This window comes from Ananas comosus, linkage group 16 (assembly GCF_001540865.1).
Source record: "Ananas comosus cultivar F153 linkage group 16, ASM154086v1, whole genome shotgun sequence".
NCBI classification, from domain to species: domain Eukaryota; kingdom Viridiplantae; phylum Streptophyta; class Magnoliopsida; order Poales; family Bromeliaceae; genus Ananas; species Ananas comosus.
Window position 1 is genome coordinate 7,894,259 of NC_033636.1, and position 25,678 is coordinate 7,919,936.

At 38.1% G+C, this 25,678-nt stretch overlaps 4 protein-coding genes across 6 annotated transcripts; 2 read left to right on the forward strand and 2 right to left on the reverse strand.

Annotated features, from left to right (window-relative positions):
- Positions 366-2,206, reverse strand: LOC109722001 (serine carboxypeptidase-like 50). Its single transcript, XM_020249839.1, has one exon. It carries the CDS (start codon positions 2,172-2,174, stop codon positions 783-785), a length of 1,392 nt encoding a protein of 463 aa, XP_020105428.1. The 5' UTR covers positions 2,175-2,206; the 3' UTR covers positions 366-782.
- On the forward strand, positions 5,143-6,920 carry LOC109721864 (serine carboxypeptidase-like 50). Its single transcript, XM_020249661.1, has one exon. It carries the CDS (start codon positions 5,213-5,215, stop codon positions 6,620-6,622), a length of 1,410 nt encoding a protein of 469 aa, XP_020105250.1. The 5' UTR covers positions 5,143-5,212; the 3' UTR covers positions 6,623-6,920.
- Positions 8,781-14,535, forward strand: LOC109722384 (UDP-N-acetylhexosamine pyrophosphorylase). 2 transcript variants are annotated; one of them, XM_020250432.1, is made up of 10 exons: positions 8,781-8,982; positions 9,087-9,256; positions 9,374-9,508; positions 9,665-9,775; positions 10,108-10,389; positions 10,776-10,975; positions 11,391-11,679; positions 12,388-12,501; positions 13,058-13,246; positions 14,075-14,535. In XM_020250432.1, exons 1-10 carry the CDS (start codon positions 8,817-8,819, stop codon positions 14,423-14,425), a joined length of 2,007 nt encoding a protein of 668 aa, XP_020106021.1. In that variant the 5' UTR covers positions 8,781-8,816; the 3' UTR covers positions 14,426-14,535. The 2 variants fall into 2 exon arrangements, with proteins under 2 accessions (XP_020106021.1, XP_020106022.1); XM_020250433.1 differs by lacking the exon at positions 12,388-12,501.
- On the reverse strand, positions 15,621-22,349 carry LOC109722158 (mitogen-activated protein kinase 10-like). Of its 2 annotated transcripts, none has more exons than XM_020250053.1 (10): positions 21,769-22,349; positions 20,192-20,600; positions 19,572-19,699; positions 19,359-19,418; positions 18,457-18,606; positions 18,191-18,346; positions 17,574-17,785; positions 17,355-17,456; positions 16,650-16,816; positions 15,621-16,391 (listed from the first exon to the last, which is right to left on the reverse strand). In XM_020250053.1, the coding sequence occupies exons 1-10, from the start codon at positions 21,796-21,798 to the stop codon at positions 16,090-16,092; spliced, it is 1,716 nt and encodes a 571-aa protein (XP_020105642.1). In that variant the 5' UTR covers positions 21,799-22,349; the 3' UTR covers positions 15,621-16,089. The 2 variants fall into 2 exon arrangements, with proteins under 2 accessions (XP_020105642.1, XP_020105643.1); XM_020250054.1 differs by having other exon boundaries at positions 16,211-16,387.

A 25,678-nucleotide genomic window follows, 5' to 3' on the forward strand; every position in this document is an offset into this window, starting at 1 on the left:
TCTAAAGGCTTTGAATGATGATAACTGCGTGAAACTATAGATGCATTCCAGCATCGAAAACAAAAAATTTACAAAAGAAACAAAGAGGAAAGGAAACCTAAGACAATGCTGTCACCCAAATCGTGAGAAAACGGTGAATATTGGAAGCAACATATTTTAAAACGGAGGAAAAGCATACATCGACAAAGAGAATTTAAGGAAGTTCTTCGATTTCACTATTTCTACCAAATAAGTTAAATAAGAAAGTAGTAATAATGATCCTATGCAGAAATTATTTGTCTCTCTCTTTGTCAACAGGACAGATGATGCAAGAACTTCATTGGTTACAAGAAAAATTTTAAAAAAAAAACAATCAACTACAAAAATAAATGGGCGATTACGTGCAACCTGTTAATAGTTTATTTTTGGTTTGGAAAGCTCATGGCTCCAACTAATGGCACAAGTTTACAACTATACATACACACAAGAGTGAAAAAGATACATATCTGAGCCTTGACAAGAAGAAAACCCAGGTACTGCTTCTTTTTCTGAAAGATACTATGCACGACACATAATTAACCTTATTCCCTTCATCACTTAATAAACATTATGCAATTTGTGGAAGAAAGTAAAGATACCTAGCCTTAATGAGAAGGAATTCGCAAGCTAGTGTATTTTCAGAAACACACTATAGTACTCTCCATTGCCCAATTCATGCTTTCAGAAAGATATTGTAATTGTAATTAGCTCTTCGAAACTTAGGAGGGGTAATGCGGCACCCCCCAACCCCCTCTTTGCAGGGGTCAATAAGATCCCCTCAATATATCATCCTTTTCCTTGTTGTTGTTGTTGTTGTTGTTGTTGTTGTTGTTGTTGTTATTCTTCGTGTCACCATTACTAAACAATCCCTTCTCCATCACCCAATCCTCGATCATGGCCTGCGCAGCGGCACCCTGATCGGCCGGGACTAGATGCCCGGCCCCAGAAACCACCACATGGCTCAACGGCCCCCACCGCTGCACGTACCCGAAGAGCTCCCCATCCACCTCCCACACCTTCCTCTCCGCACCCAAGAAGCTCTCCAACCCTCCCCACTCCATCTCCCTCACCCACGCCTCCGTCGACACCACCCCGTCCCTGAGATCGAACACCCCCTGGTACAGCAAAACCCTGACCTTTGTCAGGAGCTCCTCCACCATGGATTTGACGCTCTTCATCACGTCCTCGTGCATGGCCTCTGCGACCTCCGCGCTGCACTCCTCCCAAGTTAGCTCCTTTGGGACGCCGAGCGCCTCCTTCACCTCGTCCCTGTTGAGGAAGTCGCCAACAATGGCGGTTTGGTAGGGTTTCTTCTTGGTTAGGTCGTAGAGGGTCGCCAAACCGGTGGCGTTCTGGAGCCACTCGAGCACCTTGCCGCGCGCGTCGGACGCCTCGGCCCATTTCTCCGCGAGGGTCAGGTTCACCGCGGCGCCCTGAAGGTGTTCGAGGAAACGCCGCTGCCGCTCGTTGATGAGCCCGGAGAAGTACGCGGAGGCGGCGTGCGTGGCCACCTGCGCGGCGGGGTGGGTGAGCCCGTTCCCGACCGCGACGCCGCGGAGGTTGACGCGGCGGCTCGGCGGCGCCCGCGCGCTCCACGCCGCGATGAGGGCGCCCGCGGCGGGGACGTACTTGCCCGCGTAGCTCTCGCCCGTGAGGAAGAGGGGCCGCGCGCGGAGCGTGGCGTTGCGCGCGAGGAACCCCTGGAGCGCGCCCCAGAGGTGCGCGGCGACGGTGGGCTGGTCGCGGGGGATCGCCGCGGCGTCGGCGGCGGAGCTGAAGCCGGAGCCGAGGGGGTTGTCGACGAAGAGGAGCCCGAAGCGGCGGTTCCAGGAGAAGGGGTTGGGGCGGAGGGAGGGTTCGTCGGAGGGGGAGAGGAGCCATGGGCCGAGCTCGAAGAGGTTGCCGAGCATGGAGGAGCAACCAGGGCCACCCTGGAGCCAGAGAAGGATTGGGGTGGAGGCGAGCGGGGAGAGGGGGAGTTGCGCTTCGTAGAAGGCGAAGAAGAGCGCTGGGGAAGAGGACGAGGAGGAGATGGGGAGGTACCCGGACATGGTGGGGCGAGCTTCGAGGGGGAAGAGGGAGGAGGACGAGGACGAGGACGAGGACGAGGAGGAGATGAAGAGGAGGAGGAAGAAGATGAAGCGCACGAGCGCCATGAGCGAGTGAGAGAGAGTGCGGTGTTGACTTTGGAGAGCATCGTGTGAGAGGTGAATCATGATTCATGAATGGTGTGGGTCAAATTGCACGTTAGCCCCTCTACGATTCAGATTTTACGAGTTGCTCTCTTTTAATTTTCACTCAAACAACTTATTAGTCTCCCAACAACAACGCCTTGCTAAGAAAATCTCGATTGGCTCTTATATGTTAGGATTTATTTTTTATTTACTTTTTTTTAGAGTTTTAGCATTAAAAACTAATAACTATTGATCTATTATCCTATCATAAATAAAATAATAAAAATAATTAAATTATAAACCAGTAAAATACTAAAGGATCAATCCTCCAAAAATCACTAAAGAATACATTGCTAACCTTATTTTTTTTTCTTTTTCAGTCCTCCGATTAAAAGTTAAGTGAAAAATTAAAAAAAAAGAAAGTAAAAGAGCAAATTCGATCAAAAGTATGCTTTTTGCTAATTGAATTGTTGATACAACTGGTATAATATGATTTTTTTTTTTTAACCCGGACAAATATATTAGATTACAATTAACTTTATTTAGAACTAAAGTTACTAAAGTGTAATGTATGCGAAAATGAAAAAAACAAAGTTTTTAAATAAAAAGTATGAGAACCTGGTTGTTATATGAGGATATTACAGTGACTAGGGATAATTACCAATATATCTCTCAAAATTTCAAAAATATTTAATTTACTTCTAAATTTTTTATTTCTAATATACCTTCATATATTCCTCCGTTATTCAAAAATATCCCCACAGTTATCGTCCGTTAAGTTATTTGGGGTTAAACGTAAGTTAAATGTCTACCAAAGTTTTAAAAAAATTAAAATACCTCTTTTGTCTTTAATTTAAGGGCAAATAAGAAAAGTTGGTGATGGTAGAAGGGTATATTTGAAATGCCAAAATAGTAATTTTATAAAAATAACGGTTATCACCAATAATTCACTAGTAGAATTTAACTCTAGAGATATATTTAAAATAACTTGGAACGTAAAAATGGTATTTTTAATATTAGCCTTTTAAGAGGAGTATATCAGAAAATTAGAAACTTTTTAAGGTTATGTAAGCATTGCCCCTTAGAAATATATATATAAGGAGATCCAACTATAGTAGTTGAAGAAAGTAACTTTAAATAAGAGATAAACTTACTTTCTTAATTACTTTTTACACAAAAAAATATTTTTATTTTTCATATTGGAGGTAATCTCACCGCTATATATAAAAAATGAAAAAATTTTACAAATGCACTTTTCAACTGCATGCAACCGAATAAGTTATTTATAATTACAGTACTTTCTACTTCATCGGAGTGAGATATATGTANTAACCCAAATTAATTTAACGGATGATAACTGCATATATTTTTAATTATACTTTATTTTTAATGAGGGACAATTGTTTATATACTCCTCAAAACTTCGAAAATATCTCATTTACCCCTATTTTTTTTTTCAATATACCCCTCATATGTTTTTCGTTATTCCAAAATACACATGCAGTTATCATCCGTTAAATTAATTTGGGTTAAACGTGAGTTAAATATCTACTTGAGTTTAAAAAAAAAATAAAATACCTCTTTTGCCCTTAACTTAAGAGCAAATAAGAAATGTTGGTGATGGTAGAAGAGTATATTTGAAAATATCAAAAATCAAAATGCTTTTTGTGCCCCTATTTAAGGACAAATAAGAAAAGTCAGTGATGGTAGAAGGGTATATTTGAAAGGACAAAATAGTAATTTCATACAGATAACAGCTATTGCTAACAGTTTATTAACAGAATTTAACTTTAGGAATATATTTGAAATAGGTTGGAACGTAAAAAGAATATTTTCAATATTAATTTTCTAAGATAAATAAATTAGAAAGTTGAAAATTTTTTAAGAATATATAAGTAATTAACCCTTTTAATTATATCAAATCAAAAAGCCCCTTAAAAAAAAAAAACAGTTTTGTGTATTAGACTTCGTTTGGAATTGCCGGAGATTGCGTTACATGCAGTGAAAAACGACGATAAAAAAATATCATATTTGTTTCCATACGTAATATTGCGTTTCGCATATTACGGTTAGTCGTTACACTAAATTGGCCTCAATATCAAACTAAGATTTAATTTGTTTCACTGAGCTCCACTAACTACTAGCCAGAGCACATCTTATAAGTCAAACATAAGAGTGAATGGTCCAAAGTGATTAGGTATTTGTTACTAATAATAAATAATAAATGCATAATGATTAATGATTTCTCTAACATATCGATTACATCTAAGCCAGCAAAGTTTTCTCATCCTTGTCAATTTGCCGGATCCAATCATGAGTAAAATAAAAGAATGATGGGTAAAATATATGAGCACTCCTTGTATTATCCTCATATCACAACAAGGTTCTCATTCTTTTCATTTAAAAACTTTATGTATTTATATTTTTGCATATATTATTACACTTTAGTTTTAGACAGAGTTAATTGTATTCTAATGTATATGGATGGAGTTTTTTTAAATAAAAAAATCATCTTATACCAGTTGTATCAACAATTCAATTAAGACGAAACTTAGTTTTAACTGAATTTGCGCGCTCATAATTTGTTTAATATATATGATCAAAGGGAAGCTAAGAAAATAATTTTTGGAGGCAAAAGAAAAGGTTTTTATTATTATTTCTTTTGCTACCAAACAAAGTATTTTAAATATAACGATTGCAAGAATAAAAAACTCCAGTCTCGTTGAGAAAACCCCTATTCGTTTATTCAAAAATTTATTGGTGCTTTTTAATACTAAAATTTAAAAAAATAAAAAAATAAATTTTATGGAGAGGAGGATTATAATCATTGTGTAGAGATAAAATTGATATAGGACAGCGAATCGGAGTCTTCTCAACCAGACTTTGTTGGGATTCCAAGTTATTTGAGGGCAAATTAAAAGGTACCGACTCAGAAAACGCAAATAGTAGAGGGTCTACCGATGCAATTTGACCGATAAGAAGCAACATTCACCTCTCGCAACGCACTCTTTCACTCTCTCATGGCGCTCGTGCACTTCATCTTCTTCCTCCTCCTCATCCCCTTCATCTCCTCGTCCTCTTCCTCTTCCTCCCTCTTCCCGCTCGAAGCTCGCCCCACCATGTCCGGGTACCTCCCCATCTCCTCCTCCTCCTCCTCCTCTTCCCCAGCGCTCTTCTTCGCCTTCTACGAAGCGCAATTCCCCCTCTCCCCGCTCTCCTCCACCCCCATCCTCCTCTGGCTCGAGGGCGGCCCCGGTTGCTCCTCCATGCTCGGCAACCTCTTCGAGCTCGGCCCATGGCTCCTCTCCCCCTCCGACGAACCCTCCCTCCGCCCCAACCCCTTCGCCTGGAACCGCCGCTTCGGGCTCCTCTTCGTCGACAACCCCCTCGGCACCGGCTTCAGCTCCGCCGCCGACGCCGCGGCGATCCCCCGCGACCAGCCCACCGTCGCCGCGCACCTCTGGGGCGCGCTCCAGGGGTTCCTCGCGCGCAACGCCACGCTCCGCGCGCGGCCCCTCTTCCTCACGGGCGAGAGCTACGCGGGCAAGTACGTCCCCGCCGCGGGCGCCCTCATCGAGGCGCGGAACGCGCGCGCGCCGCCGAGCCGCCGCGTCAACCTCCGCGGCGTCGCGGTCGGGAACGGGCTCACCCACCCCGCCGCGCAGGTCGCCACGCACGCCGCCTCCGCGTACTTCTCCGGGCTCATCAACGAGCGGCAGCGGCGTTTCCTCGAACACCTTCAGGGCGCCGCGGTGAACCTGACCCTCGCGGAGAAATGGGCCGAGGCGTCCGACGCGCGCGGCAAGGTGCTCGAGTGGCTCCAGAACGCCACCGGTTTGGCGACCCTCTACGACCTAACCAAGAAGAAACCCTACCAAACCGCCATTGTTGGCGACTTCCTCAACAGGGACGAGGTGAAGGAGGCGCTCGGCGTCCCAAAGGAGCTAACTTGGGAGGAGTGCAGCGCGGAGGTCGCAGAGGCCATGCACGAGGACGTGATGAAGAGCGTCAAATCCATGGTGGAGGAGCTCCTGACAAAGGTCAGGGTTTTGCTGTACCAGGGGGTGTTCGATCTCAGGGACGGGGTGGTGTCGACGGAGGCGTGGGTGAGGGAGATGGAGTGGGGAGGGTTGGAGAGCTTCTTGGGTGCGGAGAGGAAGGTGTGGGAGGTGGATGGGGAGCTCTTCGGGTACATGCAGCGGTGGGGGCCATTGAGCCATGTGGTGGTTTCCGGGGCCGGGCACCTGGTCCCAGCCGATCAGGGCGCCGCTGCGCAGGCCATGATCGAGGATTGGGTGATGGAGAAGGGATTGTTTAGTAATGGCGACACGACGACGAAGAAGAAGAAGAAGAAGAAGAAGAACAACAACAACAACAAGAAGGAAAAGGATGATATATTGAGGGGATCTTATCGACCAATATCTTTTTGAAAATGCAGTAGCTCGCGAATTCCTTCGCATTAAAACTAAGTATCTTTACTATCTTCTACGAATTGTATAATAATGATTATTAAGTGATGGAGCGAATAAGGATAGTTACGTATCGCGCATAGCATCTTTCAGAAAAAGCAGTACCTGGGCTTTCTTCTTATCAAGGCTCAGATATGTATTTTTCTCGCTCTTGTATGTATGTATGTATACTGTATAGTTGTAAACTAGTGCCATTAGTTGGAGGCATGAGTTTTCCAAACCAAAAATAAACTATTAACAGGTTATTTGATTGTGATTATAATTTCGAAATTCAAATTTTCCTCCGCAGATGTATTTTCATTCTTCCGGTGTATCGACCGGTGGAAACAACTCGAGGATGAGGAGTTATCGATCTGAATAATTATTTTGCCTGAACAACTTCTCGATTCGAGAAGTAAAAGCCAAGTGCGTGGCGCCTCAAGTTTCAAAAGCTTCTTGCTCGCGTCGGAAGCTGAATCAGTAGGCCTCTAGGCTCCAAAAGTGATGCTTGTTTCTGTCATTAGTGTAAAGTTTGGAGATTCCTGAACAGATCTAACACGAACAGCAGTTCGGCAAAACTTCCGACCGGGCCAAACAGACCCTAAACTTGCTCAATACTGCTTCTATGAATGATTCATTGCGGCGGTCCTTTGTGGCATAGTTTCGACTCGACACAACTTACGAATCGAATCATTCATGCTTTAAAAGGAGCCCCTGGTGAAAATGGTCAGATCCGCACCAGCGGTACCGCACAAACTCATCGACTTACTCTTGCTTTCATATAATCATATTTCACACTCGGTAGAGTTATCACTGTTTTTGGCATACTTCAAGGTTCTTTTGAAAGCTAAATTATAGAAAACTTTTCTATCAAAATCTGATTTTTTACTTTTCCTTCCTGTCATTTAAAAACTTACACTTTATCCCTCTAAAAAATAAAAAATATTCACTTTGGACTCCGCCGTTAGCATTCCATTAGGGTTCCGTCTATATCTCATTATTATATATTTTTTTTATATCGAAAATATCCTTCTGCAAATAAAGGAGGGTTAGGGGAGGAGAGGAAGAGGGAGAGGACATTTTGGTCATTTTATCAATACTATTAACACCGTACCCCTTTGTGAATATTTTTTATTTTTTAGGGGGAGGAAAGTGTAGGTTTTTAAATGACGGATAGGAAAAGTAAAAATCGAGTTTTGATAGGAGGATTTTCTGTAATTTAGCCGAATTGCTTAATCATAAATGTCCGTGTATTTCGATCAAACATTTCAGTTTTTAGTGAAAAAGAGAAAACCATTTTCAAATGCAAATTTCTTAGATATGCAATCAGACTTGGTACATCAAAGATAACCAAGTAAATATTGAAAAGTTTCTGCTAAGCTATTAAAATATTCGAATTCAAAGTTCAAATTGAAACTCATTATTAAAATTAAATTTAAATAGCAAATTTAAATTTGAATTTGAATTTCAAATTAAAATTTTAAATTTTAAATTTAAATTTCAGTCAATAATTTGAATTTATAGTTGGAGCAGCTTGACTTTAAAGTTCAAATTGAAGTTCTTAGCTAAAAATAATTTGATGAAAATTTAAATTTAAATTCTAGAATTCAAATCTAAATAAAAGTAAATATCTAAAAATTTAAGTTTAAACATAAAGTCACAAATTTGAATTTAAAAATTTTATTTTGAATTTAAATTTACAAATAAAATTTAGAATGTGACTATGATATTAATTCAAACTTAAGGTAAAATTTAACTTTAAAAATAAATTCAAAAATTAAGTTAATACCAAATATAACCCCTTAGCTAAGCTATCCATTTTCGGTGACTTTCGAATTTTTTGACCGAAGTCAAAAAAGTATGATTTAGTTATAACTCACTTTATTAGTCTACTTTTATAAAGTGACTTTTATATCTTTCGCAAACCAAATAATCGATAAGATGTCATTTTTTAAAAGTGTCACTTTTGGTGCTTCACTTTCGGTTAACCAAACATGCTCCAAATTCGGTTTATTTTCTCTTAAAAAATAAAATAAAATAAAATAAAATAAAATTAGGAGGCAATTTCGGAATTTTGTTTAGTTGAGGGGGTTTTCCATACATTTTTGTCCATCCTATCCAAATAAATCCGACCGTTTGGAGCGCGAAACCCCTTCACGCATCGTCTCCCTCGCCCATGTCGATGCTTCTACGCTCTTCGCCCCTCTCCCCTCCCCTCTCCCGAAACCCTAAACCCTTCCCCCTCCCCCTCCGAACCCATCTCCCCATCTCCCCCTCTCTTCGCTCGACCCCCCTCGCCTCCTCCCCCTCCTCTCGTCGCCTTGCGCCGCCTTCGAGCTCAGGTACGCCGCCCTTCTCCGCCGCACCTTCGCTATGGCTCCAATCAGCTCAAACCCTAGCAGGTTTCGTTAGGGTTTGCGTCAACCTTTTCCAATTCTTCTTCCAGGGTCTCCGGTGGTTGCCGAGGCGGTAATTGGGTCTGGAAATGGTGAGGACGAGGAGGGGGAGGAGGAGCCGAAGTATGTGGAGGTTGGATATATAAGTAGCGCTCACGGGCTCAGAGGGGAGGTTCGGGTGATGCCCAGCACGGATTTTCCCGAACTTCGATTCGCCAAGGTACTCGTGATGGAAGAGGGGAAATTTTGGTTTTTTTTTTGGGGGCACAAAATTTTGGGTCTTTTTGTTGGTTTTGGATCGATTTAGAGTTGTTTTGGTGTAATTTTGATGTTGTAGCCAGGGAAAAGGTGGTTGAGAACGCGTGCGGCGGGGAAAGAGGTGATTAAAGAAGTGGAGCTCACAGGAGGAAGGGGACACCCTGGACAAAAGAGTTGGATTATCAGCTTTAGTGGGATCGACACCGTCGAAGAGGTTTGCAAGCTTACTTGCTTTTGCAATTGGTTGCTTTCGAATCACGTGGATCAGAATCATAATCCAAGTTGCAAATATGTTTCACTATTGGGAGGTTAATTCCAATATTATGATGTTGAGTATCCATTGTGACCTCCATTTACCATTGTGATGTAGGCAAGGCAAATAGTTGGTTCATCTTTACTCGTAACAGTACGAGACAGACCAGAATTGGAGGAAGGCGAATTCTACACTCGTGATCTTGTTGGCATGAGAGTTATTCTCAAGGTCTGTGCTTTTCTTTATCTATCTCATTTATTCTTATTATATGCTTACAACTAACAAGCTAGGAAATCAAGAAATGCAGTTTTGTTGAAAAGCTTTCCCTTTTCACACCATTTAACCGTTTGTTCACACAAACTTTGTATTTGACAATATGTTTTCTAAAATCAGCAACTATTTCAATAAAAAAGAGTATCATGTGGTGTGAAAGAAATAAGATAAAGAAATAGGTATACCCAATCTTAGTAATTTATGTATTTATTTATTTTCTTTTTTCTCGAGATATAAATTATCGACTTCTCTTATTTCATTGACATGTATATTTCACCTCTACTCAGGAAACTGGCAAGCTAGTGGGTACAGTAGCAAATGTTTTCAATTATGGCGCTAGTGATCTTCTGCATGTAAGGCTTCATTCAGCTGAAGAGCGACCACATCAGTCTAATTTATTGGATCCAGATGACAGTTCTTCAGCTCCGCACATATGGATTCCATTTGTCGAGGCAATCGTTCCCGATGTTGATGCGGACAGGAGAGAAATGCAGATTACACCTCCAAAAGGCCTTCTTGAGCTGAATTTACGTTCTGACGTGAGATCAAAGAAAGAAAGACGCCAGATGGTTAGGTCTGCTCCTCCTCATAGGATTTAAGCTATATGCTAAGAAATTGTTTTGTACCTTTTTTTTCAGGCGATTGTCGTTTCTTATCGAGTGATTTCCATTTCTTCACTCTTTCCTCCTTTCATGTATAGTGAGATAAAGATAAAGATGCCATTTCTAATCTTGGTACTCGATTTACATTTTACTTCTTATTCTTTTGTTGTTTATGGTGCCTGATAAATGTAGAAACTTTTGTTTTCTTCTATAACATGATCAATTTTTCCATGTTCTACTGAAAGCAACTATTGCTTTCTAGAGTTTATATTGACACTACCTTGTGTTCGCATAAAAGAGAAGTATTTTTTTTCTAGTTCTAACACTGATACCAGTTTTGTGAATTCTTGCAGGAATGGAAGGAAAAAAGGAAGTTACAGCAACGCTTAGTTGCAACCAAAAAGATCCTTGCTGCATTAGACCAAAAGCATATTCTGGAGGGATTAAGAATTGGAGAGAAGAACCAAAAGACTTCTCTTGCGAAGCAGCTCACAAGCATTGACTTCAGATTGTTTCAACAGGCAATACAAAATATTAACAAACCATTTATAAGGTGAACAGGTTTTGTCCTTTTAGTTTGCTTTCTTTTCCCACCTTATACAAAAATCTGGTTTTCCATCCTAGTTATAATATCCTAAAACTATCCAAGAAGCTCTATAATCTTCTAGATAATAGCTTTTCCTGGTTGTTTATTATGTATAACTAATTTTAGTCTTCAATATGTATAAATTATTTTAGATATGCTTATTCTTCATATGTAGCTGACTAATTCATTATTTCCGTCTAAGTCGGTTTAAAGTTATATGATCCGGAGAATTATACCCTGTTATGTGTACTTTGGTTGTGACATAAGGTGATCTGTGACATGTTAAAAATTGAACTGATTGTGTCATCTATGCTTACTATTTTACTACCATCTTTTTGTTCTCCTTTTCTCATCTAACTTTTGCTTATGAAACTTGAAACAGCTACAGCTTGTCAGAGTATATTAATGCTAATTCTTCTGCATTGCTGGAGAATCCAATGAGAATCTCTCATCAATGTCTCGTTACCGGTGAAAGTGAAGGGAATAATAACATGAATTATGAATTGCGGAAAGTGGGATTACAACTCCTTAGAAACTCTAAAGTTGCTATTATACTTATTAGACATGAGAAGGATGACGTTGAAAGGGGATCTGAGACTGATGATGTTCGTGTTGAATCTGCGGTCATCCAGTTTCAGAAATTGTTTAACAATCTTAATATATTTCTTAAGGTACGTAATTATCAATTATAGTTAAAGACTACCATATTACTTCACCACCACATAGCAAGCAAACCTTTTTTGCAGCTAGGTCCATTCGTCTTCATTGTTGAACTACCATACTGATTCATAACATTTTTGTATTGCCTATTTGTTTTGCCCTAATATACTTGCAATTTATCTAAGTCTCAAGTTACTTTTACCATTTTTCATGCATTTAACTTCTGTTGAGTGTAGTGTGAACATCCAATGTAGCAACAGGGTATGTTGGTGGAGACGGCCATGAATAATTTAGACTTGATTTTCCTGGTATTGCTTTTCTAGTGCAGAAGACTAGTCTGCTTCTCCATTGGCAATTTAGTAAAATAAAATTAACGTTAATATTGCTGATAGTTGTTTCATTCAGATTAGGTAGGCCATCACCTAGTTATAGTCTACCAAAATATTGTCCTAAGAGCGAGAGTACATAAGAAATCAACTACATGATATGCTAATTTCCCCTTCTCCTTTCCAGTAATCTTCTTCTTGTTGTTGTCGGCTTATCATTGCAAACTTAATAATAGTCAGAGAAACTCAAACTTTTTGTTGATTGTAGTGTTTTTAACTAGTTTACCTCAACTATCATTTCCTTTTCGTTTTGAGAATCATACTCATAATTCATGATAAGATGGACATGCTTTTTTTTGGAAAATATTCATTTTTGAAGGATTCCTGTGATAGGAGGAAGAAAACAATGCAAGTGTTCCGTTCATTTTGGTTTCTCCAGCTCGTGAGATCGAGTCATATAAAGAGTGCCTAGTGGACAATGACTATTTTGGGTTAAATAGTCAGAAGGTAAAAAATCACTTATGTTAGTACATCATCGCCAGCCCCTTATAAGCCTTCTTTTTGGAATTCTCATGCTTGAATATTTTTTTTTTCTTTATTTGCATGTTTTTGGCATATTTCTGGCATTTTGCTTCAAAAAGTAATTTATGTATGAGAGTCAACAAATATAAAAAAGCCAAAAAAATATAATGACTAATTTGCGTGAAACAGAAGTCCATGGTTCACAAATCTGACTAGCGCTTTAGTTAATCTTCCAGTGGCTAGACATTCATTCTTGTTCTTGCATTTAGCATATTACTCAAACTAGTGCTCCGATAGATTATCATCCGGGCTTCGGATCCGTCTGAAAATTTTCCATTACAAAGTTTGCTCAATGTGATCCAACTTTTTTAGTTAAAACAGAAATTGGGATCATGGATCTCGTTATAAGTGGTATACTCAGATCACATTATGTTACTAAGAATGTTGTAAGTTATTAACCGAGTCTCAGAATTCTTACCTGTGATACGTAATCTAAGCATTATATCTTCTAACTACTACATTTTCTCTCTCCATTTAACAGGTGTGGGTTTTGGAAGAAGAGAAGTTACCAATCGTCAATATTTCCCCAGTGGAAAACAGCCATGAAATCCTGTTGAAGTCTCCTTGGGAGATTCTCCGAGCACCAATTGGACCGGGAGGAATTTTCAGTTTGCTTTCATCCCATAAAATAATTGATGCCCTTAATGAATTCGGCGTAGAATATGTGCAGGTTAGACAATATATATTTCGCTTCTTTTTTATTTAATGTGTTAGAAAATTTTTATAGTAAGTTACATCGACTTGATTATTTGTCATTGTCAAATGTCATTGAATCTACCGTCTGCAAGATAAACAAGTGACTTATGAAACATAGATGAGATATAGATGATCTTACAAATTTAAAACAGAACTGTGACCATAAGTTGATCTTAGTATCATTTCCCTTCACTGTTTCTTGTACATATCGGTCACGAAACATTTTCAAACTTACAGGTTGAGTCTGGATAAACAGGTTTTCTTTTTTATGGGTATTTTGACAAATTCAACACTCATCACATGAAAATTCACAAGTAGAATACTAGCGTTCATTTCCATCTTAGTTTCCAGAATCAAGAAGAAGTCTTGAGTTAAATTTTGGAAGCTCCATGAAGGGGCTCTAGAGTTGATATTAGCATATAAATCTGTGTAATATCAAATGCCAGCATGTTATCTCTCTTTTGATTTGCATTTGCCGGACATCGCAGGAGTGATCGTTATCTTTCTAGAATTTGTCCTCTCGAAAATTTTGCATGAGACTGAGTAGGCTAGGAGCATAGCCCTGACCCTTGAAAAAAAAGGTCTCTCGGAACATTTTAGACTCGTCTAAAAGTTGGAAACAGATGACACGCCTACTTTTGGGCGGCCAATTCAGGCCTACCAATTTAGAGTACAGAAAAAAAAAAAAGAAAAAAGAAAAAAAAAGAAGCATTTCTTTCATTAGTATGAAAGTGAACTCTTATTTTCGGGATCCATTTGTAACTTTAATTGTAAATGTTTTCTTTCTTATGGTTCTCCACAGATATGCAGTTTAGATAATAGAACTGCCTTAGGGCACCCTCTGTTCTTCGGCTTCGTAAGCTCCCGCGGTGCCGACGTGGGGATAAAGCTTTCGACAAGCTGCAAAACCGACGATAACTTCGACATGGTTATTTCCATGAAGCACGTAAACAAGATGAGCAAAGAAATCAACAGGCTCCGCTTCCGTGCTCTTCCTGAGCAGCATGTGCATGTGCATGTGCAGCAGGTCAAGGACGAATGGATCACCGTCCATCCGGAGAAACCGAACTCGTATCGACTGCATTGTCCGATTTACAGCATCTTGAACCCATGTTCTCTTGATAATGTTTGTGTTATGGAGGTTGATGAGTAACTTTTCTTTTTTTCTTTTTTTTTTTTTTGTTGGAAGAAATTTTGATTTCGGATACTCTTGTGTATAATCTAGTTTAAAGAGTTAATCCCTCTACTTCTGCGATTCTTAATTGTCGCTAAAGCTTTAAGACCATGTTTGGATGCATTAATTTCAGTAATTTGTAAAATGAAATATACTATCCTATCGAATTGTAGATAATCGAATTACAGATTTTAAGACTGTTTAAGCAAAAATTAAACTCCTAACTATCAGAAACACTAAGATGATTTTTATGTTGAATAAGATAACTTATTTTGTTATCTAAACAGAACAAATAAAAAATAAACCAAATTCCAATCACCATCTAATTTATATGATTTATAGCTTGGTTAGAAGTTCCCATCCATATTTTATCCCCCTTATTTCTTACGCAGAATCCGGAGAAGCCAACTCTGCCAAAATTGTTTGCGAAGAACCTTCGAGAGAGGATATTCTTTTATATAGCAACTTATACAATAACTAAAAAAGGATAAATTGTGGTCCTCGAACTACAATCTGGGTGGGTATACTTTGGTCCTCAAATTCAAAATTATTGAAATTAAATCTATAACCCGATTTAGTTGACCAAATACAAATATATTACTAATGTGAAAATGATATAACAGTGTTGCAATTGATGATGTAGTTATAATTAAGATACCATATTGATTTTACATGAGTAATGTGTCGATATTTAGTTCACTGAATTAGATCGTGAGACTTAATTGCAGCCATTTTACAAGTATGAGCTAGAAATTATAATTCACTAAAATTTGAGGACTACAATGTCACCAGGCTAATAGTTTGAGGACCAAACATGCAATTTACCCATTAAAAATAAAAAAGCAAATTTTAATTTGACTCCATGCAGTTTAGCATATTTTTACTTCACCATCCAGTAGTTCAGAGAATCGCATTTAATTATTCTGTGATTATTTTTTCAATTTCATTAGAAAAACCATGCCGTCAAATAAAATAGCAAAGTAAATTTTTTTCAAAAAAAAAAAAAATCTTGGAAATGATACCCTGTAAAGCAACAGGTGCTTACATTGAAACAAAAATACATTACCCATCAAAAAACTGCAGCGCCTTGCTAATTGAAGTACATAAAAAGGATCCAAGAGAGAAGGAAAATATGCAGAAAAAGAAGTCTCAATCAAGTTCTGAAACAGTTGAGTTTAAACAAACAGTGCATCAAATAGATTAATGAAAATTATTATTCTGGAACACTAGTTTCTCTTCATTATCTGCTACAAACAAATACAACATTTACTTCCCTGCCGAAGGGGAAGAACCATCAAATAGACTATATGCAAGATCAACAAGAAACAGAAATCTATCAGCTGTACTAAAATAGAACAGTAACCACCTTCGCCACTTTCACCATCTTCACCCTCAAGAAGGAACCCGAATATACTCGCCCGCACCACGCGCACACGGCGATCACAAAGCCTCCAAATGGCCACCGGTATCGTTAATCATCATATGTAGCCTCGCACTGCACCGCATGGCACTGCAGCGCTCTGACAATTCCCTTTTTCGTCAACATCTTCTCACCACCTCGCTTCCTTTTCCCCTGAGCATTTCAATTCGATCTGTCGAGCTCGATATGATATCACCAGACACAATCGATTCGCCGTTTTGCACTAGTACATTCTCGACATCGCGATCTGGACAGCACCGGCCGTCTGATGAGATTCAAAGGGTGGTTTCTCCTGCAGAAGTTTCGCCTCCATTGCGCCTGAGATATAGAACTGGTGTGGCAGCTTGTGCTGCGCACAACTTTCCCCGTGGAGCTCAGGCGAAAGTTTATCCGAAGGCGCAGGCTCGCGGCGGCGGCAACCGTATGTTGGCGGCATGTTCCTAAGCAACCTTCTCGGATCGTAGGAATCCTTTACGCTGCCATTTTCGTAGGGTATTACTGGCCCAACGAGTTTTCCCGGCCTAGCTGGAGAATGGCAATAGTTGGAACAAGATGCTAGAGTGATTAGAAATAAGTTTTACGATAATCATGAAAAATTGCATTCATGCAGAATCTGATTTCATGTATGCCCTTCAAAAAACCTTAACTTCTCAAATGTATATCCTTATGCTCGCCAAAAAAATGTAAGAAACTACAATCTTGAGGCGCATATATGAAAATTCAGATTTTAAATATTTTTGCAGCATTACGAGAAGCCATCCCAAATAATGCAGAAATATATACCGGTTGGAATCCCTGGAGGCGGCTGTGGAGCCCTAGCTGTATTTGCAGGAAACCTTTCGACATGTCGGGGGATTTTGCATGACTCGTCGGAGGTTGGCCGCTCTTGGAATGACGCCTTAGTCGGCTGTTCCTTGGGAGGGAAAGGAGTAGAGTGAACCATAGTAGCCCTAAAAAGGAACCCATACGAGAAAACAATTAGATTAAAGAATAATTTTTTTTAAAAAAACCACAATGATTGTCGAAAATAGTTTTAGTGCAAGACAAATCTCTAATAATCATTTATAGAATCTCAATTATGAACACCATTGAAGTGGCAGAGGGCTCTGCAAACACCTTACTCCAAGATACTACATGCAATGAACAAATGGTGCTAGATAAGTCAGTTTTAGTATGATTGACTATAAAACTAAACAAGAAAATATTAGAATTCGGACGATCGCAACAACAGGTGTGGTCGTAATACATAATAAGAAACAAGGTGCCCTTATTAGATGAGAAGAAAAATCAATAGGCATGAAATTAGTATGCATTACAATTTTATGGCAATGCCACTTCTAATCCTCAAAGTATAACAATATACCTTTTGAGGTTAAAAAAAAAGTTCTATACAACGAGCAAAACATAGTTGCAAGTTTCTTTGTGGAGAGACGAGAAATCCAGAAAAAGGAAGGAAAAGAAAAGAAATTATATATCAGAGAAGGCTACCTGGGAAGAGAAACATGCTTCCGATCAAATAGAATTACTGGCACACTTTTACCACCGTCTTCCTCAAGATGAGTGAATTGCTTCCTGAACTGATCAACAGCACTGCATAGCAACAGGCATGAATCACTAGAACCGAGTAAAATAAACAAGGGATATAGAATTAAATAACAGAGGAAAAAAAAAACTACGAGCGAGAAGGGGTCACAGCAAGATCAAAACCTTGGATATAGAAAGCTTGTCCTCTCAGTGCCATTAACATAGTCCTTGAGCAATTGAGGATGGTACTCCAATATCTCGCGGAATATAAGTTCCTTAAGGTCCTCCTTCGTCACTCTTCTACGCTCAAACTCGAACTCCATTTTCGAGATCGGTTGACACGATGGTTCTCTCTCCAGTTTAGCCAGGCCTTTAAAGTACGGATCTGCCAATGCCTGAGACGAGACAGAAACAAGTCTTTCAACTTATTAAGGTCCTTTGAAAATGCGGCTTTATCATGGGAAAAGTTGGTTTTGTACACAAGTGGCAAGTAGCTTGGTGGTTGGTATCCGAGACCCAAGTTCGAATCCTAGTTGATTCACATTTCCAGCTAAGTTTATTTCTAAATGAAATAAACGAAGCGGGTAGCGTGCTACCTATCTCTCTCAAAAAAAAGTTGGTTTTGTACACAAGTTTTTCTTTTTTAAGAATGAGATTCTCGTACGTACAAGGGCATATTTGTAAGAGGGCATATATATTTCTGCAGGGGTCTTATTTTTAAAATTGCAAATGATTAGTTTTAAACGAATATAAGCAATTTAAACAGCGTCACTAAACATCAGTTCATAAGAGGGTCCTACCTCTGCAGCAGTTGGCCTGTCCTTGGGATCGAATGCTAAAAGCCTTTCCAAAAGCTTAACTGCTAATGGATCCGCTTTTGGGAACTTCTGAGAAAACGGCACAGGCTCTTTTTTTCTCATGCTGCTCAAGTACCTCCTTGCCTTCTCATTGCGGATCTGAATGATAAAGAACTAAAGCATTAATGCAATATAACATTTATTATTATTATTATCATTTCTACTATTTACAAGTCAAAGGCTATAGTTGGCATGTTGAGGTACCATACCCGAGAAATTGTATCTAAGGACGGTGTGCCCAGAAGATTGGTCATCAAATCCAACTGGTGAACCACATTTTTACCAGGAAATAAAGGCTTTCCTGTTAACACCTCAGCAAAAATGCAACCAATGCTCCAAATATCAATTGCTGGGGTATACTGCAATATTTGAAAACAAAAATTTTAATTTTCCTAAACAGAACCGAAATGTCAAATACAAACAGAGTAGCAGCAAATACAATAGAAGTACCTGAAAGAAATGATATATCAGCTTGCAGTCAAAAATAGTTCCTGAACAAGCATTTACCTTATCACTATAATGCCGCAATACTCTAACATTTAAATTCATATAGAAAACTCTCAAAGGCAAAAGACAGTCATAACTACACAAACTTGCACAGACAACAGCAACAGTTGAACTAGGATATTAGGATTTAATTTTCACTGGGATGACACTATTCAGCAGCGCATTATATATGCTTTATGGAAAACAAACAAGAGAGCTAGTAACATGATACAAAATCTTGAAACTCCAGTGTGAGGAAGAAAGTAAAGGAAACATATCCTAGATATTAATGCTCAAAGTCTTATTAAAAATGAAAGTTGCAAACAAAAATTCCCAAATTTCGAAGGTTTTACCAGTATTAGTACTTGCTTCATCATAAAAGTGCTAGTTTGAAACTCATCATAACTTGAATGATTCCGCGAATATAAACCAACTGAGTAGCCAGTGAAATGGTAATAAGGATATGTTGCTTTAACACATAGGTGCAGCATTAATAGTTGTAGAGATGATTGTTACTTATTATTTTCAGGGGAGCAAAAGCAACATAAGAACAAAAACAGTACATGGAAAAAGAAAAGCAGAAAAGATGATAATAAATCAGCTGTATAAAGGTTTATTTTTTAACCTTGGAAAAGAAAGATCCACATAGCTCAGGAGCTCTATACCACCTAGTCGCAACATAATCCTGCAAGATATATTGAGTTACAAGAAGGTGACTTGTCTTATATAAACCAGCTAAGCCATTTGCATAATTTAAGATTAGCTGTGACTTAGCAGGTAAACTTGAAGCAAAAGCAAAAAAATAAGGGAAAAAATAGACCCCGCTCAATTAACATACCGTCCAAAATATCGTTGTAGGAGTATCATTAAATGCAACTCTTGCTAGTCCAAAGTCACAGATTTTAAGCTTGCAATTTGAATTGGCTAATATATTCTTTGGCTTCAAATCGCGATGATAAACATTAGCTGCAATTAGATAGGCTTCATATTAGAACACTGATCAATCATCAAAATTAGCAAAAGCACCTATAGTCTCATTTAGGACCTTTCAGTCGGAATGTAAACAAAAAAGATAACCTTGTAACCCAAATATTGAGAATATTCAATAATCAAAATCAGAGATAAGAAAGCATACAACATTACAAGTCCAAATTAAGGACCTCTAACCTCTAAAATTAAAAGAGTTGATCATCCGGGAGATCAATGCTCATATACAATGAGGACCGAACGAGCAGAAGAACTTCAAAACCACAGAGTTTTAAATCTGAGGAAACTACCTTCATCATTAAATTAATAAATATAAAATCAGCACGCCAATGATAATTTAATTTAGAAGATCTTTTTTTAACTTAATAAGAAATCTTTTTTTAAATTAATAATAAATTTAAGAACTAAGAGCTCGATTGCATCCCAGGCATTATGACAGAAGAAGGACAAAAAAAAAATGAAGAGTCATACCAGTATGTATATACTTCAATGCCCTGAGCATCTGGTAAAGGAAGAACTGGTAATGCTCCTTTGTTAAGTCATCATTAGCCTTGATGACTTGGTGAAGATCAGACTCCATGAGCTCAAAAACAACATAAATATCTTTGAAGTCCCTCCTCGAAGGAGGCAACATGATGTGTTTAATTTCAACTATGTCTGGATGCCTTAGAAGTCTGAGAAGCTTGATCTCACGAAGGATCCGGGCAGCGTCAGAGATGTGTTCAAAAATATCATTTATTTTCTTGATTGCCACTTTTTCTCCGGTATGTGTGTCAATGGCTGAACACACAACTCCATAGCTTCCCTTACCGATGACTTCCTGAATTTTATATCTATTGGCGTCGCCATACTCGGTGAAAAAATTCATCTCCGATGAACTCTGTCACAAAAAAAAGAGAAGAAGATAAACACAGAATGTTTTAGAGCCAATTCAATGCAATCATATTTGGAAAACACAATAAAATAAAATACCATCAAATAGTGGCTTATGTGATATAATCGTACAACAGATAATTCTCCCGTACTATTTTAATTGGAAAAAACTAAACTTCCTTAAATAGTATGATAAAACAAAGCTACATAAAAGACTGAGCCAAGAAACTCTGAATGGAATTGTTTAAAATTAATGCTGGTTATTTCATTGCATAATGGGTTATCATAAAGATGATAATAAATCTATTGCTTCTTTATGGATCATACTACACTCCTCAAAACTATTAAATGAAAGACAAGCCACGGAGACAGCTTAATTCAGCACTTTCTCGCAACAATACTACAAGTAATGAGCCATTTAAGAGGATTAGACCCAAAGTCATCATATATATTATACTTTGCGAGGAAGCTGTTTACAAATTCATTAAACAATGACTACTATCCTTTGACAAGGAAGTAGATTACTGAGGCGTGCTTCCAAGTACGAAACAAATCGGATATCTCCTCGAGAATGAGAAATGGCACCAACCTAGAGATCTTATATACCGGTTAGGCATGCCAAGGCTCTCCAACATTCCAACACCAAATTAAGTTTTTGTAAAGATAGGTTGGTGAGCTCTCATTTCCATGTCAAGTATCTTGTCATGGCATAATATGCTAGAAGTGGGTGTAAAATCTCTTTCTTATCAAACCAACAACACAAAAGATAACAAAAAAAGAAAGCAAAAACAAAATAGTACAATAGGTATGGAATCTCTCGAATTAACCCATAGTCGCAAATTTATATCTTTTAAAAGAAGCACCTTTGAACATAAAGATACAAGGGGACAAGAAAGGAACAAAATTATACGCACATAAATGAAAACAACTACGTAAAAATGATCAAAATTGGAACAATTCAAAAAAAAAAAAAAGGTAATAAAAAAAAAGGAGGAGAAGAAATGGCACCAAAATTCAAAACTGCTGAAAAATAAAGAAATCAAATTTACAAGCAACTCACATATGATCACCAAAACCCATCTCTAACCATAACCAACAAAAAAGAAAGATATATCAGATATAATTTTTCTTTATAAAAAAAGGAAAAAATAACAACAACAGGACGGAGAACAAACCTTAACCTTTTTCCTCTGATCGTGCTGCATCTTCCCACAACAACCAAGCCCAACGATTCCAAAAACCCAACCTTTCGCTCACTCCCCCCTCGCACCCTCTACCTCTAGAAGGTACTCTCTACTTCTACAACCTTCCGCACACGGAAACGAACCCCAAACGCGAACGATCTACGCCAAGCTCATCCGCATTTGCCCCACCTACCCCTGCTCCGGATCAAAAGCCCACAATCCCTCCACGCAACACCAAAACATAAAGCCGGAACCAGATCCCTCATGCACTCCACCGCGCTCCGCGCTCCGCCCTAAAACCCACGCCGCGGAAGCCGATCACAGATCGTAGACGCCCCTCGCCTCCGCCATCTCCTCCTCCGCCTCCGCCGCCGCAAAGCTCACCGTTTCTTCCACCTCTCCCGACCCCGAGATCGATCGATGCAAGCCTCCGAAACACCGAAACCCTAACTCTACCCCAAACCCTAACCCTAAAGGAGGATTCGATCTCCTCGATTGATCTCTCTCGCTTGGGGATCGATCGACGAAGCAGAGATAAACAGAGAGAGAGAGAGACAGGAGTCGTGAAATGAGGAGATGGTGCAGGAGACGCCTACTTATAAACCTAGGGCGTAAGTTGGGATAAAAATTTACAAAAGACCCCCTCAACTATTGATTCTATTGCAAAGTACCTTTTTCACACCGTTCTATAGTTGGGGGGGTTTCCGAGAATCTTCACCGCCCATTTATCTTAATTCTTTTCGCGCGGACGATAATGCCCCTCCGCTGGCGCGAGACAATAGCATAGTACGGTAGTGGCACGTACCGTAATTAACGGCAAGTTTGGGGTCCGAATTTTGAGACGGGCGCATGTTGCTTTGCGTGCGTGGGAGGGAGGGAGCGCCTGGAACCTTCCGCGACCGTTGCGGTGCAAAATTATGAATTTGTCTCCCCCGTTTCCATTTTTTGACTTTTACTCGTTGAAGGGGCAGGTATGTGATGTTCGATGTCCTAAATATAAATAAAAATAATTTGAATTAATTTTTTTTTATTTGAGTAAATTGCATATTTGGTTTTTCAAAAAATATTTTAGCTTGAAATTTTTAAAACTATTATAATTACGTTTCATAATTTAATTTAATTTAATTAACTGAATATTGATACATCGCTAATGTAAAAGTATGATATGACGCATCATTAATATTTAATCAACTAAGTTGTATTATGGGACTTAATAATAATAATTTTAAAAATTTACCTTTCCAGAGGATACGTTATGATACGAATAAGTTTATATCGCTTATGATGACCACACAATTATACAAAATCGAGTACGTGTTAAGACGTGTATCAGTCGGAATTGTATGGTAGACGAGTAAAACAGCTCTAAAATAATCTTAATATATGCTTATGGCAAAATAAAAATAAAATTAAAATTAGAAAATAATATAGTGCAATTGTGCTAAACTATAGAGTCACTAATTAGAGTTTATCCAAAAATGATTATAATAATAATTAGAGTTAACAGGGGTTTTTTTGCAAATAGCCCCCTGACAATTTTTTTTTTTAAAATTGGCCCTGTGTAAAAATTATTTGCAAAAATGGCCCTGGCCCCGCCCCGTCAGCGCCACATCAGCGCCACGCGGGCGGGGCTGGGCCAAGTGTTTAAATTGAACACGGTGAACCATTCACCGTGTTCAATACAAAATTTTTGTATTGGACACGGTGAATGGTTCACCGTGTCCAATACAAAAACCCACAACTTAGCCATTTTTGGCTAAGTCGGATGTATTTGTATTGGACACGGTGAACCATTCACCGTGTCCAATACAAAAATCTTGTATTGAACACGGTGAATGGTTCACCGTGTTCAACTTATACAATTGGCCCAGCCCCGCCCGCGTGGCGCTGACGTGGCGCTGACGGGGCGGGGCCAGGGCCATTTTTGCAAATAATTTTTACACAGGGCTATTTTCGAAAATAAAATTTTTTAGGGGGCTATTTGCAAAAAAAGCCCGAGTTAACATGTTGGGTAATTTTCGTCTTAAACAATTTGCTTGGTCAAAAAAGATTAATCGGTCAATCTACGCCGACAAAAAGGCAAGGATAGAGTCTATTAAAAAAAAAAGATTGGATTTTAGAGAAAATAATAATTTAATAATTTAAATTAAAAGCATCTTAAATAAGTTGACCGTTCTATGAGAAAGATTAGTAAAATAAAAGGCTTACCCATTGAGCATAAATAATAATAATAATAATAATAATAATAAAAAGGGGAAACTTCAAATACCTCCCTGTGGTTTCGTACTTTCTCATTTTAGTACTCTGTGGTTTAAAGTGTATCAAGTTAGTATTATGTGGTTTCGCACTTTCTCACTTTAGTAAATTAGTACCCTGTAATTTCGCACTACTTTAGTATCCCGTGGTTTAATATTTCGTTAAATTATATATCCCGAAATGAATAATAAAAAGAGAAAATTGAAACCACATGGTACTAACTTGATACAAAAATGAAACCACAGGATACTAACTTAATACACTTGAAACCACAGAGTACTAAAGTGAGAAAGTGCGAAACCATATGGTACTAAGTTGATACACTTTAAAACACAGGGCACTAAAATGAGAAAGTGTGAAAGAACCATCAAATAGTACTTAGTGTGTTGAAACTAACACAGATTAATTAACACCTGTGATCCCTAATGAGGAGCTATTCAGTAAAGTTTTGCTCCTAATTAGCAATGGGTGAGAATAATTAGTTTGTTATTATTTAAACATATCGTTTTAAATATGTGTTAATCACTTACGAACATAAATAGTGCATTTTCCTGAGCAGCGCATTATTATTTACGAAAATAAACGGACTATTTTATATCTCACTTCTTAGTCATGCACCATTACACACTCTATTCGCAAACTCGAACAAAGCCTAATTAAACTTTGGAGAGATTAGTTTTTTCAAATAATTCTATGATCACTATTCTATAAGATGCACTATTTTATAGACATACAGAAAACTCTTTTATAAATATTTTCTTTTTTGCTTTTTCTTTCCGACTCTTAAAAATTTATATTTTATCTTCTAAAAATTTTTAATTTGATGCATTTAGTCCCCTTCCGTCAGAGTTCTGTTATTATTTTAGCCATTTTTTATCATTTATAACCAAAATACCTTTAAAAATAAAAGAAATGTATTAAAAAATTAATTTTTACAAAATAAGTAAGAGTAATTTAGTTATTTTGCCCTTTCTATTAATACCGTTATCTCTTGAGTTTTTTTTTAAAATTTTAATAAAATATAAAATATAAATTTTTGAAAGTCAGAAAAAAAAATAAAAAACAGACTTTTTTGTATTTTATCCTTAAATTAACTTGTAGAGTAGTTCCCTCATTCATGCATATATAGTTAATTTGGGACCAAAGCATTGTCCATTGTATATCAATTAGGGCATCTCCATTTCTCCAATAAGTTGGTAAAATTTCCACCCTACCCTATTTTTATCTCTTTTTGCTTGCCCAAAAGACTAGAAAGAAGGTTAATTTCATATAGGTCCTTACAAATATAGTAAATTACAAATTTATTACCAAAAAATTCAACTTTTATATTTATCCCTACACAAATTCTAATATTTTTAAATATTTTTAAATATGTTCCTCTGATTATGTTACCATTAAAAAATGGAATCATTTTGTTTTATAGTTGATTTCGCGCACACTCCAGATGCTTTGTCTAAATTACTGGATACTGTTAGAGAGCTAGGTGCAAGGAGAATCATCACAGGTATGCTGCTTTATTTGGGTATAGATTCTTTAATCTTTATATTGCTTTTACTCTTAAGCCTGTTTGAAGAATGGATTAGTTAGTCTATCAGAAAAGAATGGATTAGTTATAGCTGAAGTTTGATTTTGTTCTCTGATGCAC

What these genes read in the sequence shown, in the direction of transcription:
- LOC109722384 (XM_020250432.1), top strand. Translation starts at nt 8,817, where the DNA reads ATGTCGATGCTTCTACGCTCTTCGCCCCTCTCCCCTCCCCTCTCCCGA. An exon ending in ATTAACAAACCATTTATAAG is followed by an intron (nt 10,976 to 11,390) that starts GTGAACAGGTTT and finishes AACTTGAAACAG; the next exon opens with CTACAGCTTGTCAGAGTATA. An exon ending in ATCTTAATATATTTCTTAAG is followed by an intron (nt 11,680 to 12,387) that starts GTACGTAATTAT and finishes TTCCTGTGATAG; the next exon opens with GAGGAAGAAAACAATGCAAG.
- LOC109722001 (XM_020249839.1), bottom strand. Translation starts at nt 2,174, where the DNA reads ATGGCGCTCGTGCGCTTCATCTTCTTCCTCCTCCTCTTCATCTCCTCC.
- LOC109721864 (XM_020249661.1), top strand. Translation starts at nt 5,213, where the DNA reads ATGGCGCTCGTGCACTTCATCTTCTTCCTCCTCCTCATCCCCTTCATC.
- LOC109722158 (XM_020250053.1), bottom strand. Translation starts at nt 21,798, where the DNA reads ATGCAGCACGATCAGAGGAAAAAGGTTAAG. An exon ending in ATTGAAGTATATACATACTG is followed by an intron (nt 19,700 to 20,191) that starts GTATGACTCTTC and finishes ATCTAATTGCAG; the next exon opens with CTAATGTTTATCATCGCGAT. An exon ending in ACAAGCTTTCTATATCCAAG is followed by an intron (nt 17,457 to 17,573) that starts GTTTTGATCTTG and finishes GTTGCTATGCAG; the next exon opens with TGCTGTTGATCAGTTCAGGA.